General features: G+C 35.1%; 1 protein-coding gene across 3 annotated transcripts in view; it reads left to right on the top strand.

Moving 5' to 3' along the window:
- The window catches only part of LOC138696480 (ATP-dependent helicase brm-like), a 192,727-nt gene extending 179,069 nt beyond the window's left edge, over positions 1-13,658 (top strand). For all 3 annotated transcript variants that reach the window (XM_069821493.1, XM_069821495.1, XM_069821494.1), the window contains exons 23-26: positions 2,777-3,015; positions 9,060-9,186; positions 9,400-9,577; positions 9,660-13,658. In XM_069821493.1, coding sequence (XP_069677594.1) covers positions 2,777-3,015; positions 9,060-9,186; positions 9,400-9,577; positions 9,660-9,829 — 714 coding nt within the window. In that variant the 3' untranslated portion in view covers positions 9,830-13,658. The remainder of the gene's footprint in view (positions 1-2,776; positions 3,016-9,059; positions 9,187-9,399; positions 9,578-9,659) is intronic.
- Positions 13,659-23,072: the final 9,414 nt, after the last annotated feature.

A 23,072-nucleotide genomic window follows, 5' to 3' on the forward strand; every position in this document is an offset into this window, starting at 1 on the left:
TCGCAAGGAGCCAGGTCTGGAGAGTAGGGAGGTTGGCAAACGGTTGTAATTCCATGTTTGGCCAAGAAAGTGTGGATCAATTGGGATGAATGTGCGGGGGCGTTGTCGTGATGCAAATGCCAGTTGTTCGCCGTCCACATGTCTGGTCTTTTGCGCCGAACTGCATCACGGAGTCGCCGGAGAACATCGTGATAGTACTCCTTTGTCACCGTTTGTCCTTCCGGTGCATATTCGCGATGCACAATTCCACGGACATCAAAGAAAACAGTCAGCATCACCTTGATTTTGCTTCGCACCTGCCGCGCTTTCTTCGGCCTTGGAGACTCGGGATGCTTCCATTGCGACGACTGTTTTTTTGTTTCTGGGTCGTACCCGTACACCCATGACTCATCTCCAGTTATCACGGTGTTCAGAAACCCAGGATCAGTGTTGGCGGTGTCCAGAAGGTCCTGTGCAACATCACGACAGAGGTCTTTTTGTTCCGGGGACAACAACTTGGGCACGAATTTCGCAGCCACTCGGTTCATGTTCAAATCATCACGCAAAATTGCATGTGCAGAATCTTTACTCACTCCAACCTCTTCGGCAATCTCCCGCACGGTCAAACGATGATCTGCCATCACCAAATTTCGCACCCTCTCAATAACAGCTGCACTCCGAGCAGTTTGGGGCCTGCCACAACGCTGCTCACTCTCCGCTGATGTGCGGCCTTCTTTGAATCGGTTGAACCACTCCTTAATTTGTGTACACCCATCGCATCTTCTCCAAACACCTGCTGAATCTTACGAATTGTTTGACTTTGAGAATCACCAAGCTTTTGACAAAATTTGATGCAGTATCTTTGCTCAATTTGTTCAGTCATCTTGCGAGAAAACTAAATCCGACAAACACTTAGAACAGCACCTTACTTGGCGACCACCAGCCAGTGACTGGCACAAGCGAATGCGGTGAAAAAATTCAAGCATGCGCATTACAGTTCCTCCTTCCACCGTGCACAGTGGCGCCGCCTTAGAATCACTACTTTGCGCGGGAAAATTTAAGGTCGGATACTTTTTAGACAGGCCTCGTATGTGTCATGCTAAGCATTCTTGGCTAGTCTAAAGTTGAGATGCTGATTTTGTAAAATTTCTTATGAACCTTGTCTTCAAGTTTTTATGCACTTGCTGTTTAAATTGCAGTAGAATCCCTTTTTAAGAATCTCTGAGGGATTAATTTTTTTTTCCTTAAAAGAGGGTTTATATAAAATGGGAAGGAAAGGCTAAAATAGCCAGTACTAACATGTATGTTAATACCAAACATTACAATTATTTAGATGTACAATTATTATTTATAATAAATTTAATTATATTTTCTAACTCAAATGGTCAGACACGAATGTTTTTCCATTAGGTTGAACCTGAACTACACTGAAACTAAGCATTGAAAATTTCTTCTTTCTTCTTCATTATTTCCCATAATTAAGTAATTGGCAAACTACTTTTTTGCCATATGCGATGGTGTTACTGAGAATTAGCGTCGACATCTCTTATTATTTTCACTTTCTGTCCGATAATTAATTTCTTCTGTTTATCCACCATAACAATGCATAAACAGCATAAACTAACAAAAAAAACCTTGAAAACAGGGTCCACACAACTTGCGAGAACAAAATAAGGAAGATCATAAAGAATGATCAAGAATAACGCAGCCGCATGGCACCACATTACTGTCGAGATGTGCTATCGAACATGCCAGTACTACTGATTAATGAAAGTTGAGTCCATATTTCGGGCTACATTATCGGAAAATCCATTGAAAAAAGTATTCCTTTAAAGCGGGAGTTTCCTTACACCAGTTTTCTTAAAAGCAGGAATTAATTACATTATTCTTATGGTAATTTGGCTGGGACTTAACAGATTATTCCTTAAGTAAGGAATTCCTTGAAAACGAGAACGTTAAAACGGAATTTTACTGCACTACTTTTCCAAAGTCCACCGAGTTAGCTCTGTGATAGCGCGTCTGCCTCCAAACGAGCCGGCCCGGGTTCGATTCCTGGCGGGGTCAGAAATTTTCATGTAAAATTTCTACCTTGGGACTAGGAGAGATGGCAGTACACAACTTCTGATCACTAGATTGTGCACCAATATGCCTGGGTTAAATCACAAATCTCTCTGCAGTGCATATGAAGAGAAGGCATATGTCACTGTTGATAGTGATTCGTCTATCGGATGGGGACGTTAAGCCTGGCGGCCCCCTTGGTGCTATTCGACAGGAGTAGGCTACGTGCCAACACTGGGTTTCTCCTTCTCCCTTCCTCACCATCATCATCCTCACTCATTCCCTACACTACACTTACACGGACATTTATAAACAGTCTTGCCATCTATCCGCAGTATGTGGAACCCGAATCACATTAAGTGAAGTGAGTAGGCATTAGACACACACACAACACACACTTTTCGAATATATTTACTGTGAAAATAATAAATGTGATAATTTAGAAATACTGAAAGTATACATTAAAAACCTTTGAATGTCTTTAAAAACTTGAGTGAAAAACTGATATTAATACATGGTGCATTCAACTAATCCCTCTGCAGATGAAATGTAGTACTTAAGGTTCATTTTCGAGTGTCCACACTAGTGTCGGTGCTAGTCCTGCAAATATGAGGATGGAAGAAATAGAAAAGTGTATTGTTCTTACAAACATGCAATGCATTGCAGAGGAAATACTTGAACACACTGTAGTATAATACAAGTATTTCACACTTAATCACTTAAATACTTTTTATTGTAGGCTATAGATGAAGCAGGGGAGGACTTTGAAGAAGAGGAGGAAGAAGAAGAAAAGAAACTACGGAAGAAGACCCGCAAACGACGCAAGAAAGGAGAGGAAGAAGAAGAGGAAGAGGCAACACAAAACAAAAAGCGAAGAAGTGCAGCGGCCACTGCAGCTAGCCTAGTCTCTTCAATAGATCCCAGGCTCAAGCGTCAGATGAGGAAGTTAATGAATATTGTTATCAAGTACACTGACAGGTACACAGACACTGTAATTTGTTTGTGTTTGTGTTTTTTATTTTTGTACTTTGTTTTTACTTTGTAAGTCAGACAAACCAGAGAATTACAGAATAATCTCATATATGAAGAGAGAGAGAGAAAAAAAAACGTACATATTACTTGTATTATAGAACAGAGAATTTTATGCTATTTTATGCGGAATATATAGTACTTAAAAATATAAAATTACGTGAGATATATTATAGGAAGATTTTTTCTAGTTGTAAGAGACTTATCTTTGTTTGTAAGTTGAAGTCTGATTGTTAAGTGTTATTATAAATTATCATTGGTTTAAGAATCTTTTGAGCCAGTTTAGAATTCTGTTTCTAATTTTAATTTTCTTTAGTTTATTAATTTAAGAAAAATTCGTTCCGGCACCGGGAATCGAACCCGAGACCTCTCAGCTGTGGTACTGAGTGCTCTTTCTATCTGAGCCATACCAGCACACGATCCACAGTGCCGGCCGAACTCCTCTCATTGTGTTATCAATAGCCTACTATCTGCATTTAAGACATTCAAGCCATGTATGTAGGAGCACATATGACTTTATGACCATTTTCAACAACAGTTTATGAATACTGTTAACATTGATATACGTATACATATATATTCTTATATGAGGTCTCGCCATCCTCATTGAATAATCAATGACTATAAGTAGCCATACTGTAAATATCTATTAATTTCAGATTCCTGGTGGCAGAACGAATTTTTCTCAAATTACTAGATACCACAGTATGGCTACTTATAGTCATTGATTATTCAATGAGTATGGCTACTTATAGTCATTGATTATTCAATGAGGATGGCGAGACTTCATGTAAGAATAAATATGTATTTATTAATTTGGCTCCTCAGACAGTGCCGTTTGCTCCTTTTACATCTACACACACTGCCAGAATACTTAATTTTTATTGAATTCGTTCGGATAATATTGGATATTTGGCAGGATATCGAATGATCGTATTGAAATTCTGCCTGTTCATTTGTTCAGATTGAATTTTTCCAAATACCAGTTTATTTTTGCTGGTATACTTGTACAGCTGTCAAAAAAAAAAAGTGGCCGCACTCGTGAACAGCGAATATTTTCAAAGTCCACTTCGGGTCGCGGCGATGTTACACGATGCATGTGCTTGTACAAGCAGTTCCGGAACTATGGAAGTGTTCCATATCTGCTCCTCACAGATCAGCGGTAGAGTGCTTGTTTAATGATTTAAAGGTTGTGGGTTCGCGCCTTCTTCAAGCTTTCATTTTATTTTTTAATCGTTCTTTAGCGATGTAAATGATATTCAAATTATCATTTATATCCAGTTATCGTTCTTGATGGATATCACGTTATTTATATTTTGTTATCGTTCTTTAGGGATATGAATAAAATTCAAGTCATCATTTGTATTCTGTTATCGTTTTATAACGATATGAATAATAATAATAATAATAATAATTATTATTATTATTATTGTATCTCCAGTGGGGGTTAGCCCTATTTTACATATGTATGTTAGGGCTATAGTTTTATACACAAAACAGATAAGCATAAAGAGAAATGGAAAAGAAAATTAAATTAGCTTACGCGATGTAAACAAAACATAAACAATCCGTAAATTAGGCATTGCGATTGCAAAACAAATATCAGTTATCAATTTGAAACATACAAAAACATTAACAACACACATACGTAACACTTCTATAACACAAATATGCAGCTTTCCATACCATCATAAATTAATACACAATAGTCACACAAACACAATCAAACTATAATTACGACATTTCGACGACATCAAGCATCCCATAACTGACTCACATACATAACAAATCAAGCATCCGTTGCAACACATACACTTCAACATAGTAACCACACTTTTAAAAGTTACAAATTTGGCTCCAAGAAGAATAAATAGGACACTGTTACTAATTACTATTCTTCTACAATTTCTTAAATACATCTGTAATAAATCTGTGAAATTCCGATATGAATAATATTCACGTTTTTTATATTGTTATCGTTCTTTAGCGATATAAATAATACTCAAGTTATCATTTACCCTATATTCTGTTTTCCTTCATTAGCATTATAAAATAATATTCAAGTTATTTATATTGTTATTGTTCTTTCGCAATATAAATAATCTGTATTTTATGTAGGTAATTATTATAACACAAATAAACATCTTTCTTTGTAAAATAGGTTACTTTATTTAGATAATTAAACACGTATTATATAATATCTTATATTAATTAAACAAACCGATATTTATCATTTATATTGTGTTATCATTCTTTAGTGATACTGTATAAATAATATTCAAGTTATTTATATTGTAATCGTTCTTTAGTGATATAAATAATATAAATTTAATATTAGGTTTGGAAAAATCCAGTTGCATAATACTGCTATTAGTTTTTCTTTTTGTATTATTACATTATACTATCTTGAACCACAATAAAATGAAAAGGAGTAACGAGGAATTGAACCTGAGACGTTGACATCTAAATTCCGACGTTCGTCCGCTGAGCTACGAGGGCAAAAGTGTGGAAACATTTTCGGAAAAACTGGCCCAATCACACTCTAAGATCTTCTGATGATTCGTAGAAGCTAGTCCAGGATGCGGGGGGCAAAGGCTAATTGAGATTTCCCGATCTCTGATAGGGTCAAACATCCTGATAGAATTAATATTTAACCCTTGCCGTGACTTTCGGTGAAGTCCGGAGGGCCCAATTAGTCAAATCCACTCTCCTCATCTCCACGCTTGGGCCCCCTGGAATTTAATAAGATGCGAAAGAGATAGTGGTGTGCGGAAAGCAACGGGATGTTACCGCATTTAGGCCTATCCTTCCCAAGAAAAACTGCAAACATGAACAAAGGAAGCTTTAAATAGAAGAAGAAGCATCTTCTGCGGACCTCTGGAAAAAGAATTAAGGAAGAGACTAGTGAAGTGCTTTGTGTGGAGTTTGGCATTGTATGGGGAAGGAACATGGACATTACGACGAAATGAAGAGAAACGAATTGAAGCATTTGAAATGTGGATGTGGAGAAGAACGGTGCGTGTGAAGTGGACAGATAGAATAAGAAATAAAATTGTGTTTGAAAAAGTGAGTGAAGAAAGAATGATGCTGAAACTGATTAGAAAGATGAAGAGTAACTGGTTGGGTCTCTGGTTGAAAAGAATAATAGACGACATTAGGATATGTGGATCATATGCGGAGACTAAGAGGAAGGCAGAAAATAGGAAAGATTGGAGATTGCTGGGTTTGCAATGAAAGACCTGCCCATGGACAGAACACTTATGTATGTATGTTCAGAATGCCTGGAATATCGTGTCTAAGAACAGTCGCTATTTGCATAGACTAGTCAATTCCATGCCCACTCGACTGCAAGATGATCGAGATAAGAGGAAGATAGACTAAATATTGAATTATGGCTTTTTGTTTTGTTTTTTGAACGCTTAATTGTTTGAATGTTTTAAGGCCGACGCCAGTAAATTTGTTTTGTTTATGCCACAAAAGATATTTTTATTGAGAATAAAATCATTTTTCTTTCCATTTGCAGCCACAATATCATAATGATAAAGTCATGGCATAATATATTAATGAACCTGATGTTAATTACTAAAATAATCGTAAAAGAAAAAGGAGCCATTATGTATAGTTTGTCTCTCTCAAAAACAGAACAAAAAAGAACATAAATAGCACGTGGTTGTAGTCGAACGCAGGACCTCATGAATAAGAGGCCTGAACGCTACCATTATGCTATCGATAACACACAGAATACTTCAATTATAACTGTAGATATCAGGCAACGTGGTCCAACAACATGTAACATCGCCTGTCTCCGAATTGTAGCGAAGATACCCGAAGGGAACTTTGTTCCAGGAGAGCGGCCACTGTTTCTTTTGACAGCTGTACCTTGCTAGCATTAAAGTGTTGGTGATGCCAGCAGTTGGGTTGGATGAACTTAACTCCTTTTTTGTGCCCCACGCTGTTGAAATGGTTAAGAGTAGATTGATACTGCTCACGACATAACACTTCTTATATTAAATGTATGATTCATTTTCCATTTGCACATCATATACATGCAAAACATGAATATTATTTATGCACAATGAAAATAGAAGCAGTGAAACAATTATTGAAGAAAAGTTGTGAGCTTAACTTAACAATAATTAAAAAAATGAATAAATTGAATTGGAAATGTTCTGAAACAAATTTTAGCTGCATTTTAAATATTTGTGAAGAGTTGGGGCGAGGGGAGGGGGGGCAAACAGAACGGTGGAAATGGATTGACTTTGAGTGGGCTAGCGCCTTCCTCTCTTCGAAATGAGAACTATAAGCTTTTATCAAGAGATGCCATGTGTTGTTTGTTTTTGTCAGCTCTTGGAATTGGAGTAATTCTTTGGTGGCTGAGAAATGATGTATTTTTTCAAATTGTTTAAAAAATCTGTGATTATCCTGTCAGGTCTCATTACTTCAGGTTTCCTATAGTAGGCTAAATACATTTTTTCACATGCGTGATTTTTATCCTTTGTAGGTGTTTTCCTTGTTTGATAAACTTACCCTTCTTAATCTACATTGGAGATCCTCAGAAAATTAAAGGTTTCTGAAAAGACTCTTCAGACAATTGCATCAACCATTTTAAAATCTTCATTGAATATCATCAATCACCATCTCTATTCATCTTTATAATATTCAGTGTATATTATTTCGAATAAATTTTTATCGTTTTGATAGCTACCACATCTTGCCGCAGAATATTATTTTTTTTAAATTTCATTATGTATTTTTCTAACATTAATTTACATTTTCTTTTTTGTTCATTTGAATTGATTAGGATGCCGATATTTTAAATCCAAGATTTGAATGGCTATCATTTTGATATACTACTGATGTAAATTTGGTATTCATCTTTTATGCTGTTTTTTCTGTTATCTGATGTTTCTATTCTATTCACTGTTAATGGAAGTTAGCCTCTTATTGAAACATTTATTTACTTATTGTACTTATTGAGTTTGTTTATGAAATAAATCTGTTTTGTACTTTAGTTTTATAAAAAATGGTGCAAATGAGATGCCCTTTGCATTAGTTATATTGACATATAATTTAGCTTCTTTTTTCTCCAGGATGGCTTTTTTTCTCTCTCTCTCACTCTAAATATATATTATTTTTCACTTGTTATTGCTGAGAAGTTGTAATGGTTTCCGTTGACTTGTTTTATTCTGGGATTATGTTGCTTTGCCCTTGAAGAGTTTTAGTGTATCTCTTGGGAAGTTGGTACAACTCTTGAAGTTATGTGAGACTATCTGGTTGATTGCATAGTCTTTCTCTTCTGCTAGATTATTTTAAACTTATCTTTCTGGTAAAAGGCTTAAAATACCTGAGGATACTCTTTGTAATTCATTTCTAAGTATGTAAGCTGGTTGAAGTTCTGGACATTCTTGAGTAACATGTTTCAAAATTTTTTTGACATTCTGTGCCTCTGCTTTTTCTTAATTTGGAGAATGGTAGTGAGAGGATTGCTCGTCTTCTTTTTGAACTGTTTATTTCGTCCATTTCTGATGGTAATTGCTTGTGCCGAACATTCTTTCACTTTCAACATTTTGCATTCCCAGTATATTTTACATTGTGCACCAGATCTGCTTTTATAATAAACATATCCATCTCAGAGTAGCTTCAATCCTCCTCTTCCAGACGAAATTATTTTAGGTTTCACTTGCATTTTCACCATATATCTGGCTTAATTTTGTTCAACAATGCCAAATAGAATCTTGACACATATCAACAATTACTTATGGTCACATTGGGCATTAAGAAAATGGAAGCAATAAATTTTCGGGGGAAAAAGTTGTTGTAGAAAAGGTTATGGAAAATATACTTTCGGAAAAATAGATGTCAGGAATAATGAATTCGGAACAATGGTCAGGAACAAAGTCAAGCACACACACATGAAAGCTGTTCACGTGTCAAGTACTTACGAGATTGGTGTATGCACTTAGTAATTTTGTTTCATTTCTTGCTGTCTTCAGTGATGGACGCGTCCTCAGTGAGCCCTTCATGAAGCTTCCTTCGCGCCGTGAGTTACCGGATTACTACGAAATTATTAAGAAACCACTTGACATCAAGAAGATCCTGCAACGCATTGATGAGGGCAAGGTATTTTATTTTTCCTGCACATAAAATTAATATTACCTACGTTCATTATCACCGTCATCATCATAATAATAATATGTTCTCATTCATTACTTCCTTCTCGTTTCCACATTCTGTTTCACCTGACTTCTGCTCATTGATATCCTTTTTCCCCTAATTATTTCACTGTGAGAAACGCATTTCCATCTAATGCTATTTCTGTTTGATTGCTTCTAGTTCAGTGACTTTGACGATCTGGAACGTGACTTCATGCAGCTATGTAAGAATGCACAGACATATAATGAAGAGGCTTCTCTGATACACGAGGATTCCATTGTGCTTCAGTCAGTGTTCACCAATGCCAGGCAACGCCTAGAACAAGAAGGAGAATCAGATGATGATGATAAGTCACGTGGTGAGTATTTTCTTCCATTTTCCATCTTTTGTTATAGAATAACGACAGGTTACTGAATCATAAAGCTGTGCGTCTTAAACAGGTGAAGGTGCTGAAGAAGAAATTGCCTCTGATGCTGACTCCTCAGTAAAAATGAAAATAAAACTAAAAGGGCGTAAAGTGGAGGCACGAGGCTCTGGTCGACGCAAACGATCTGCCAGGAAGTATGTCAGCGATGACGACGAGGAGGAGGAGCCTCTCGCAGGCAACTGAGACGCACCTTGCAACAAAGAGGCTGGTATCCAAAGATGATGTAGTGGTGGTGGTGACTAACTGAGCAGATGGATGGGTTCTCTTTGGCAAATATAAAGCAGAAGTTAACATTTACTGTAATTATAAATGTATTCATTAGAAATTCTAATGATTTTCAGAGTTAATTACAGTGATCTGTGAACAAAGAGAAACATTACCTGTGTTAGCTTCTTAGTACCATGTCCTTTGGTAACATATTTATTTTCTCCAATAATTCATGTTACTCAACATTCATTTGCAACTTTTTAGATGATTTTTACAATATCCTCTTTTTCCCTCTATTGGTTCAGCATTATTGCACTACACTTTTGAAGTGGTGTGTTATTTACATTCGACTCAAAATATTAATGTGAAATGTTAATATTATCTTTATTCAGAAAATTGTTCAATCTCCTATGACAAATGATAATTATACAGAGCCCAGGTATTTTACTCGAATTTGATGGTAACAATGAGCTCTGTAGCAGCTTATTTATTACAATAGTATTAAAATATTTATATATATTATAATCTTCATCTTCCATAGGCATTGAAATTAATTCACTTCACTTCGCGAATTCTTTTAGCTTTTTTTTCTGGTTATAAATTTGGAGATCTGCATTAGAGTAATTAATTGCATAATTAAATAAGCCCCATTATTTACATGACATTACTAGTATTAATACTTTACTGCATCTGACAAATGAAATGCGTATTATGTTTGTTGTACTGTTCAGATGTTCATTTTATATTTCTTCTCACTCCCTAACTTTTTGATTCAACGAGATATTTATTTGTATTTAAGCACGTATGTAAGTGAAGCAAATTTTCAATGTGGTAATTCTAAGTTTTATTTTAAACCACTTTGTATTACATTGTCAGTTAAAATACTTTCCAACTAGGCAAGTGAAAGTATACATATCTCATTCGAAATAAAGAAAAGGAAAATACCTGGTACATGTTGCAGTCGTGTTGCAAAGCATGCATAAAAATATAGATATTCCTAAAGGAAAGTGCTTTAACTGAATTTTTAAATTAATTTAGCTCCGAAAATTTTACATAAATAGCAGAAAATGAAATAGCATCATTCACAATATACTTAATATATTTTTATGGGACTTTTGTATGTATATAAATGTTCAGTGCGGTGTCTTATTAATGTTGTTGTTCTTCATAATATATTATTTCATAAATATCATGTTCTGTCAAAAAAAAAAAAAAAATGTAATTGTCAAATTGATTTTCGAAATTTAAAATTTGCATAGCACATAAACAGGAATGCCTGACTTCAGATGCCTGAACAAATAGGAAATTATAGACCAGTAGGAAAATGACATTTGAAGCCATAAGAATCGAATCTTATTTTGATGACAGCAGATCACAAAGTCCAACCAATAGTTGATCTGGATGATGATTATGAAAACTCAGCATTCATATGCTGGGTAGTAAGCTGACAGCTTGGGATAGAATTGAAGACTACCAAGATAGTGTGAAAGAAGGGCCAGCTTCCAAATACTTAACTATTTTTACCTCTGTCTTATATGTACCATTATTCTTCCTTATCCACAATGCACTTTTTATTCACAAATTTTGCAGTAGTACCTTCGTGCAAGCAAATCATTATGCTCTATTTGGAGGTACTGTTCCAGTATATTTATAATTATATGAAAATTTTAAGAAAACCTTAAAATTTTAATTTACTGTAATAGTCTTATAGAAAGCACAACCTCCAGAACTTGGAGATAGATATTGAGAAAACTATTGAGTTAAGTAAAGCTATGAAAATTGTAATAATCCAAATTGAAGTTTCAAACTATTTTATCGTTTTTCTTTAGCTTTCCATAGTCTTGTCTTCCTTTGTGTCAGTTACATATTCTTCCAGGTATTTTCCTTTCATTTGAGTACAGTAATGCTGACGTACTGTGCGCATGGTCATAGTAACAAGCTTATCTGAATACATTATTAAAGAAGTCACAAAATTGTGGTCATATTGCTATTGCAGATGTGTTCTAAACACACACAATCTATTTCTGATTCTCTTAAAACAGTATTTTATTTGCATCATTCTTCATTCTTTATGCCATAGTCAACGAAGCATTTTCTTTTCTTTTTATAAGTAAATGTAGACAGTATTTTATAGCCTTATATGCCCACTATTGATATTAGAAATTATAGCCTACATGATACAGATATAAGGCACATAATGCGTTGGTAAAGATCTGTAAAAAGTAGAAATAAGATTGGTAGACATATACAATTTATATTGACATGATTAAATGTTGTATCTCGAATAGTTTATTGCATTTTTATTGTATTAATCATACATATTGTTGTTATCTTGCCGTAGTTTTCAGATACTTTTTCCAGGAAGTATTAACTCGTTTGAGGTTTTCCATATGGTACTCAACATCACAAACGTGTGTAGTGAATGGTAGTTTAGCATTATTCTTGCAATCTTTGTGGTTTTATAGAAGTTTCACATAAGTTTAGTACAGTATCAAATTTTAAAATATTAAAACAGCCTAATATTTAATGAAAATTATAGGTGTTACATTGTCTGGGAGGGGATCATCGTGCTAACCACATGATACCTCCATTCTGGTTGGATGATCATCCACCTCTGCTTTGGCATGTGGGCGTGAGGCCATCAGCCGGCTGGTCGATCTGAGCCCTTCACAGGCTGTAGTGCCACGGGATTTTACACAATTGATACTAAGTACAAAAGAAGTTTATGAAAATTACTACAACTTGACGACAATTATGGAAATTTAGATTGTGTTTGGGTAACATAACTGTAGCCTCATTACAGAGAAAAGTTAGAAAGTTATAAGAAACGAATAACAATACAGTTAAATTTATAACAAAATTAATATTCATTCTAAAACCAAAGTCTGTTTCATTATTATAAATATACACATTCAAAATATGATTGCTGATTTTATTGTACTATACCAAAGTACAGTAGTTTTCACATATTAAACCAAAGAAATTCTAGCAATCCTTTACTGGATTTCAAACTAGTACTTGCATTTAAAAGGTACACGGGAAAACACAGTTTCTGTACTACCATAATCTCAGCACAATTTTGATATGATGGTTGACTTTTAATGTAGATACTAGTGATATTCCTCACATTTAAGCGACACTTCCAAGCTCCTCCACCACCCTTTTCCTTCTGTAATAAATTTTTTTTAAATGGATTTTTCAAACCATTTTTATGAGTTATATGGATGAATTTAACTAAACTGTATTGGAAATATCATAAATACATTTTATTTATATTTTATCACATTTAGTCATGTTACAAAAGCCTTTGAGAAGGAAGTTACAAAATGTAAGCAAGTATTCAACAAATTACAGAACGATTTTATAGTTCAAGTAGAAAGAAAGAAATATTACATATGAACAATCAGTTCGAACTTGTTTGGAATGTTCTACTGTTGATTTAGACTGTGTGCTGTCATTCTCCCAGAAATCTTATCTGATACAGTACTTGTAGTTCATCTGATTTGATAGTTGGTAGGAAACAGTTTCGTCCAGAAAAGTTTTGCATTTCCTGCAGTCTCAGAAACACGATCATTACTCACATGTAAACAGTAGTAAAACTGGTATTGGTAACAGAACTTTGTGCTGTTGAGTTAAACTACACAATACGAATTGGTATTTCTTGGAAATCCTCCTTTAGATAAGTAGTTGATCATTTCATCTAACATTTTATGTCATTCATGAAAATCTGAGTAGTGAACACACAACCTGTAATTCCTGAAATACACTGTGCAATTATCATAAGAAAATAAATCAATTAAAAACATTGAAGTGCTTTTTCATGTAAAATGAACTGTACCATGTCTATAAATATTTTAAACGAAACTTGCATCTCTTTAGTTAAACTACTATTACACAAACTGGAGGACAATCGCAGTTGGAAATACCTTTCGCAGATTGTTGGCTAAGTTAGCTTGCACTTCTGTTAAGGAGGAAAGTGGTCATCATTTATGCCTTCAGCAGCTTGGTTTTGGCATCCCCAAAGGATGTGAAGCCATCATTCACTCGGTACATTCATTTCTAAATCAGAACGAAGGCAGTTAAAATATTCTACTTAAAATTGATTTTAGAAATGCATTTAATTGCCTTGAAAGAGATACAGTGCAAGATTCCTCAATTCTATGCATTCTTGTGGCAAGCGTATAGAAACCCATCCAACCTCTATTACAATTCTGACATTATTTCATCGCAGATTGGAGTCCAACAAGGTAATCCAATAGGTTCACAAATATTTAGTCTAACTCATTGTCATTACCCATTTGAATAGTGCCTTGAACCTCTTTTACCTGGATGATGGTACTTTGGGGGGGATCCACATATGAAGGGTACACGGGAAAAACAATCAAGGTCCATCAAAAATCGAATTTGAGTTAATAATGCTATCTTATAGTTGAAAGGAACTACTATCATGTGGTCTAGCTAGTAATAAGAAATCATCATTCTTGACATCCCACTACGTCAATTTCTATTAAATACACACATAACAAAGTATTAAGTGCTTAAACTTTAAAATTAGTCTTTCTCGAAACTTTCTAAAATGGACCTTGATTGTTATTCCCGTGTACCCTTCATATGGTTCTTTCCGATCTTAAAAAAACTTACAGATTCCTGCAGATCCATTGGTTTGGAGATTAATCCTGATAATGTGAATTATATTTCTGCTCTACACAAGATGATACTGTAGTGTCGGCATTCAATAATATAGCACCAGGGATTAAGATAGTGTCTGGAACTAATTTGACTCTCCTTGGATCTCCCATTTTTCTTCCAGCTCTAGAGTCAAGTATGCGAGAAAAACTTGAAATTAAGAAGAAACTGTTGGATGGTCTACAGTCTCTTTCTACACATACAGTGTACTTTCTCCTAAAGAATTGTTATTTAATTCCTAAATTAACATATATTATTTCCGTCACACCACCCCAATATGGCTTTTTCCATCCCTACTTCAAGAGACTGAAGATCTACTGAGAAACTGTCTGGAATCGATTCTCAATATATATCTTGAAGACAATAATTGGATTTTAGCAACTCTGCCTATTGCCTTTGAGTTCTGCTCTCTCTCTCTCTGCAGAATACATTGACCTTGAAGTCACGATGTGTCAGCTGTGTAAGGAAAACTTATTCCAGACATGACTCCAGTGCGCAGTTATCTGTTAGACACTTAAGTGTGCACTTCTGGAATAGAATGTATAAGATTGAGAGCGTGCTTTATATAAATGACACCAGAAAAATTTACACAAAGAATTCTAATGATGGAGACTTATATGAAGGAAAAGTGATTGTGGAAAAGTAAGAAGTCTATTTACTAGAAAATTTCCTGGCATTCCTGTTCTGCATACAACCGAAATATTAAGAAATCCCGTTATAAAGTTGAGGGAAATGGGTTTGGTATTACATAAAAGGACAAATAAGAAAAGTTATGTCCTTACAGAGGAAAAAACTCGATGAAATAGGAAAAAGATTAGAACATACATCACAGAAATCTCTACATCGACTTTCAAAAGAAACAGGCATCTCTAAAATCTCAGCATTTAAGACCACTAAAATTCTTAAACTGAAACCTATAAACTGTTACCAAGAGATACTATAAGTCATACTTTTGTAATTGGGTTCTCCAAATGTTGCCAGTGGTTTTGTGAATCCAGATATATATGGTCATTTTTTTTTTTTGTTCAAAATAATAGGTATTGGAGCACATAAAATCCACACATCATGCACAAGAAAGATCATGTATGGTGTACTATAAGTGCTCAAAGAATAATAGAACTTTTTTTTTACATAATTAATGCCTGGAAATGCAGATCAGATATACTAAAGCCATTTTTTTTAGCAGTTGAATGATATTGAGTGTCAATATGCATATTTCCAACAGAATTTGGCAAGTGGCAGATGATACATTGGACTACAGAGGAAATACTCGAAAATAGAATATAAGCAAAGGATTGTGCCTCCAAAATCTCCTGATTTGTTGGTTTGTGTCTTTTCATTTATGGGGAACCTGAAAAATAAAATTTATAAAAACAATCTGCACACAATTAAGGAGCTGAAAGACAGTATCACAAGAGAAATTGGAAGTATCACAGAAGAACTTGTATGTGGGTCATTCCATACAAAATTTAAAAATTTGTAACGTCAAATTCTGGATTTTTTCAATATTCTAGCAAATGAATGTCATAATAATAAATAGTTAAATGGCCTAATATGAACTTCATCTCACCAATGCTTGAAAAGTAATGAAGGGTGAAATATTCGGGGAGTTGATATGTGGACTATTGTTAAAAATATTATTAAAATGACATGGTTCATTGTATCAACGTAAAAATTGTGCCAATACAATGATGACTCTATATATTTGAGCTTACTTCTGAGTTATTTTGGATTTTTACTTCGAGCATGTATTAAAACTTACAGTAAATGTTAATATTTTAAAATCGAATATTTTTTTTACCATGCTCTATTTTTTACGGTGAGATGAACAGTTTCTTAATCTATTACAAAAATTTTATGATGGGGTATCTAATACATACTTTGGGAAATATTAAATAAACCAGAATTGCAAATGTTGCCATTAAGGATCAAACTCGCGTCCAGTGTATTACGTCGTGCGCTCATACCAGTCATCCACACGCGCACTTAGCGATCGATATGACAAATGCTAGATGTTGCAACCTCCGCTCAACTGTACGCTAGTAGATTTCACGTATGAGTTTGTTTTTTTTTCCTGTTATAATCTCTGCGCAACTTTTTCCCTTCAATTTAGAGAGGGTGATTCTGTTCTGTTCTGTCATTGTAACTTTTTCCCTTCAGTTTAGATGGCGATTTTGATCTGTTCTGTCATTGTAAGTTGTAAGTGTTCAATATGCCTAAATTAAAGACGAAAAGTTGGCGTCATCTGTGGTGTTGCAACACTTTCGGACTTTAAAAACATTCGTCACAAGTCTGTAAAAGAAAAGTGACAAGTAGCATGAGTAAAAAGGTCCCACATTTAGTGGTAGGTGATGCTATTTGAGAACGCTTTTTCCATAAGATTTCAAAAATTGAAATAATTAGTGAAGTTGCTGGGACTGAAAGTAAGGTCGACAAATCAACAAGTGAAAAAGGATGTTTACAGACAGAGGCGGGAAATTCAACGAGTGGAGAAGCATATGCTCCTGAACGTAAGGAACTATAAATGTACCTATGAGAAATCTATCAGAAATATTGACGTCATTGTTACAGAAAAATTTAGTAGAAATTTAGTACAAGGAATGGACGACAACTGACAGGGCCAATATGATTTTAGTGAAAAGTGACTGTGTAAATTTCATTAGTAACTTCATTGGTTGGCTTAAAAAATTCAAGATACTGTACACAACTTCATTGCAAAGTCCCAAGCAAATTATTTAAGGTAGCTGAAAAATGAAATAAAGCCCGGTGAGTTCATTATCATTGGTGATTTTTCAGAGAATTACAGTTTCATTATTCAGGATGCTACACAAGGTCATCACTGGAGTACTTCTCAAGCAACAATACACCCATTCACAGTATATTAGAGAAATTCAATTGGTGGTAATTTAGAGAACCTTTGTTTTTCAGTAATTTCGGAATGCTTAGTTCACGATAGTGCAACAGTTCATGTTTTTTAAAGGAAAATGATAGAACATCTGAAACAAACACATACTGAAATATCTAAAATATATGATTTTAGTGATGGAGCAGCTAGCGAATACAAGCACGAAAAAAATCCGTTAATCTACTCAATCATGAACACGATTTTCAAATACCTGCGGAGTGGCATTTCTTTGGAACTAGTCACGGTAAAGGGCCCAGTGACAGTGTAAGGTGTACAATCCAGCGAATTGCTGAAAAAGCCAGGAACTCTAATTTCAACTCCCAAAGGACTGTATGATTGGTCAAAATACAATATACAGGGAATTATTGTGTCATTCAAATCCATTGAAAAACATGAAGAAGTAGTTACAAAATCTAAATCCTCAAAGATTTGTCGGCCTCAAGACTGTTCCCGGAACAAGAAGTGTTCACTGTGTGGTTCCAGTTAATGGAAAGTTAGCAATAAAACCCTATTCTGATTCATCAGAAGTACAGAACCTAGTTGAAATCAGACATGTGATGTGCACCGGTCTTCAACACGGAAACGCTTCTCGCAGTGACCAGCAGCAGTGATGGCGCATAGTGCAGCGGCATAGATCACCCTTTACACGGCGAGTTGTTTTAATTTCTAACTTATTTTTGAAGACCCCATTATGAAAATTTGACAGCCTAATGAAAATGCTCAGTAAATTGTCATTTATTTTTTTCATGCGAATTGAAGTATTCGATTTTATGTAATGGCGTTTTTTTAAATATATTTTTGAATTTCTTTAAACACAATTTTCAGAGCTGCATTGAATTATAGTATCTTAATAACCTATTTTGTAAGCTATCTAATGATATCTTTTAAAAAATTTTGTAATTATTCTTATGGTCAGAAAACAAATTTAAAATAGAGCTATGTGCTCAAATAAAAATATTTTAACTGCACATTACATTAAATGGTAGCTGTCACAAATATAATTTTGTACATGATTAATATATACGACATAAAGAGTTGAATGTACAATTTTTAACAAATTTGGAGATATGAATGTTTTTCGTCATACTGTTTTGCATGGAATTACCCACGTGTAAATGCCAGTTTTCTGAAGAGATGCATGGAATATATAACAGTGGAGTGGAGTCATTTCCTACACCTCTTATAACCAAGGTTTGTGCAAAAATGGAAAATTTTAATAGTTAATATTATTTTTAAGAAATTGGAAGAATTGTGAAATTTTTACCCTGAGAGAGCAGGTATCAAACCCAAACTATCATGCACTGCAGCATCAGCATGCCGCATTAGCTGCTGTATGGGCCCATAGTAAAACATTTGGAATGTGCTATACATTCTAGAAGCATGGGTGTTTTTCCTCATTAGATCTCAATGCACCACCATTGCATACACAACACAATTCATATTGTGAGGCTTATTTTCCCACGTGAGATGTAACATTTCAGGGGTAGCTTTTTTTTTCAAAAGCTGAGACAGTCTTTGATATCATCAATATCCTTGAGTCACTTGCATAGACATAGTTCTTCACAAAACCCCAAACAAAGAATTGGTGGTGCCAGATCTGGAGAATTTAGACGACACCATGATCTCACCAGATGATGTCAGATGTTATTCAGAAACTTCTTTTCCTCAATATGGTGATGCACCATCTTGCTGAACACCATCCTTATATTTTCCTGTTGCAGCTGTGGTATAAAAAAAGTCTATCTCCGGACGTCCACATTGTGTAATCCTGAACATGTTGCATGTGGTGAGGTAGTTTCAGGTAATGGTGACAAGTTGTGTATGGAATTTTTGTGTGTGTGTGTGTGTGTGTGCGTGCGCGTGCGTGTTTTTTTTATCTTCAAGTTGCACATCACTTCGGCAGGCCACATTATGTATGATGTGTATCTGTGAAGAGTTATGTCGTGTACTAGTGTGGATGTATATGTAAGTGTAGTCTAGGGAATGGCTGACAGTGATGAGGAAGAGAGAAGGGGAAACCTGGTGCCAACATTCTCTTCATATGCACTGCAGAGAGATTTTGGGATTTAACCCAGACATATTGGTGCACAATTAGTGATTAGAAATTGTGCACTGCCATCTCTCCTTGTCCTGAGGTAGAAATTTTACATGAAAATTTCCGACCCCATCGGGAATCGAACCCGGACCGACTAGTCTGGAGGCAGACACTCTACCACAGAGCTAACTCGGCGGACTGTATGGCATAGATAGTCATTTAAGATTCCTTTAGCCACAGGCCTGATAAAGGATTAAGTAGGGAAAGCACAACAGTCCTCAGGTCATAGTGCTTGGTCAGTTGTACCACCCTTCTTCACAAATACAAATACAAGACTCTTCTTGGGACTTGTTGTCATATTAGCATTAACAAATCTACTTCCATCAGACATGCAATACCATAACATAATTCGGAGCTCTCCAAACATCACACTCATGGTTAAAACGACTTTGAACTGATGTTAGAATTCCAAATTTTGCAAACCACTATATAAATTTCACTTTTTCCCTTGCAGTAAATGGCATTTTGTTTATTCAGTCGCTGCTAAGTGACAATCTGACTTTTTTTGTTCGTGAAACCGGTGGGTATGGTGAATAAAAGCAAGTGAACTTTTACAAGGTCTTCCTTGGAAATAAAATGTACACCTATGTCAGAGTGAATAAGAGTTTACTAATCCTTTAAAACGTTCATAGTCCACACCTGTGGAGTAATGGTCAGCGCGTCTGGGCGCGAAACCAGGTGGCCCGGGTTCGATTCCCGGTTGGGGCAAGTTACCTGGTTCAGGTTTTTTCCAGGGTTTTCCCTCAACCCAATATGAACAAATGCTGGGTAACTTTCGGTGCTGGACCCCGGACTCATTTCACCGGCATTATCACCTTTATCTCATTCAGATGCTAAATAACCGAAGATGTTGATAAAGCGTCGTAAATTAACCCACTTAAAAAAAAAAACCTTCACTGAGAAAAGTGAATGGTTTACTTTCAAGTACTTGTGTTCCATTTTATTCTCTTTTTACTGCCACAATGCATTTTAATATCCTGTTGAATTTCGCCTCTCCCCTGGCACAAGCTCATTTAGCAATTACAAATTTAGAGATTAGATACTTGTAAAGATGGATAGTGAAGGTGAATGTCGAAAACAAGAATAATTTCTTCATAGCAGGATGATGTTAATCATCTTGGTAGGAAAAAATTGTGTGGTTCTGAAAAAATCCATGTTGCCTAGCATAGTTAGAACTGCATGGAAAAATGTAATATATAATTACATGTATTATTTTAATTATATACCAATCATTCACGCTCTAAAATATGTGGTACATTTGCAAAAATAGAGCAAAATAAAAGTTCTTTTTATGCTATAATATGTTGTTGTTTTCTAATGCCAGGCATTTGGCAGTAAAGTAATTTGAGCTCTTGAACTCCAATACTTTTCAAAGATATTGTCATGATCAGCCACTGAAGCACAGATTTTGAGGTGTTCTGAATCGATTTCTTGATTTGAGTTGCACAATGGACAGTTAGGGGACTGATATATTCCAATTCTATGCAGATGCTTGGCCAAGCACTCATGGCCTGTTGCCAATCTAAATGCAGCTACAAACGATTTGCATGGTAAATCGGGAATCAACTGTGGATTATGATGCAGAGAGTTCCATTTTTTCCCATGAGATTGTGTTATCAAATTTTGTTTGTTGAAGTCTATGTATATAGATTAAATAAATCTTTTCACAGAGTAATAGGTAGATTTAGTAACAGGTCCGTAAGTAGCAGTGCTATCCTTCTTTGCTAAAGCATCCACATTCTCATTTCCACAATGGGATGGTATCCATTGGAATACAATTAAAGGGTACACGGGAAAAACGATCAAGGTCCATAAAAAATCGAAATTGAGTTAATAATGCTATCTTATAGTGGAAAGGAAGTACTATCATGTGGTCTAGCTAGTAATGAGAAATAATTGTTCTTGACATTCCACTACATCAATTTCTATTAAATACACACATAACAAAGTATTAAGTGCTTAAACTTTAAAATTCGTTTTTCTCGAAACTTTCTAAAATGTACCTTGATCTTTATTCCCGTGTACCCTTCAATTCTTTTATTGAATGCTATTAATTGAGAGAGCATTTTAGTTATTTCTGCTGTTTGAGATGAAGGTGTGTGTCTAGAGACTATTGATGGAATAGCTGCTTTAGAGTCTGACAATATAACTGCATTTTTAAATTTACTGATGTGGCATAGAAGATTCCTGAGACTTTCACTTATTGCAATGATTTCTCCATCAAAACTTGTTGTTCTATATCCAAGAGATCTATAAAGTGAGAAGAGACAGCACATAACACCTGCACCAGAACAACCAGCACCTTGTTCCCTGGAGATCAAGGATCCGTCGGTGTATAAATGAAGCCAGTATTGTGGAGGGTACCTAATAGTAATTATCTCTAAAGACAAATGTTTCGTTATTTCAGTGTTTACTTCTGATTTCAGTATTTCTTGTGTTAAATTTAGATTATACTCTATATTTAGTAGAGTTAAGGGGTTTGGTTTAATTTGTAAGTTTTCTTTTAAATTCGGGATGTTGATTTTCTGTTTCAATTCTTGAACCATGGATATGAAACTTTTTTGAGTTTTTAATCTACAGAGAGGATTGTATGAATGCCAATCGTTTCCTGGTAATCTAATAAGTTTTTCGTATTGGTTCAGTGCTTTTTCTTCTATTGTCATTTTGATGCTGTTAATATTAGTGAGGGATCTCATAGAATCTATTGGAGTTGTTTTGATTCCACCAGTAATGAGCCTGAGAGCTTGGTTTTGAACACGTTCTATTTCGTTTATGAAAGGTGAAGTAATTAAAATTTCTCTGCAGTATGTCAGCACTGGCTGTATAAACATTTTGTATGTAGTGTTCAGAGTATTTCTAGAGCATCCCTATTTCTTTCCTGATAGTCTTTTCAGAAAGGCGAATCTTTTACGAGCTTTTTCAGAAATATATTTCAAATTATTGTTATGCTATAATATAAATACAATTGAAGAGTGTAATTCCAAAACTTGCTCAGTCCATTTGGCCATTTTTATGATTTATATATTAGAGCCCTCTATCATTATATTTTAAGGAAAATTTGTTTTCATCCATTCTGTTCAGTGATGGAAATTTTTACATTATTGACGAAGTCAAAAGGCAAAATTGGAGGTACTGGAATGATACAAGCCCCAAATTGGATGGATCCGTCCAAAATGCAGGGGGCAGGAAAGTTGATAGTTTGGTGGGGCATATGGGGAACAACAGTCATTGGATCTTTTTCCATCGATGGCAATGACACTTAGTGGGTGTATGGTGTATGGTCAGGGGAAGCAGTGAATTTTCTTATAATAGGCCTATATTTTAATAGATTATTTTCAGACAACTAGTGAATAAGCAGACATTCCCATCCCACTTGACCGCTTGAACGAACACTTTGTAAAGGACCCGAGCTTGAACGACACAACGAAACAAGATACAGTTTTGCCTGACTCAGTTCCCCCAACTCGAGACAAATTCTATTTTACCGACGTCACTCCCATTGACGTAATGAAAGCCATCCGACGCATCAAGAC

Source organism: Periplaneta americana, chromosome 3, assembly GCF_040183065.1.
Source record: "Periplaneta americana isolate PAMFEO1 chromosome 3, P.americana_PAMFEO1_priV1, whole genome shotgun sequence".
Taxonomy (NCBI): Eukaryota; Metazoa; Arthropoda; class Insecta; order Blattodea; family Blattidae; genus Periplaneta; species Periplaneta americana.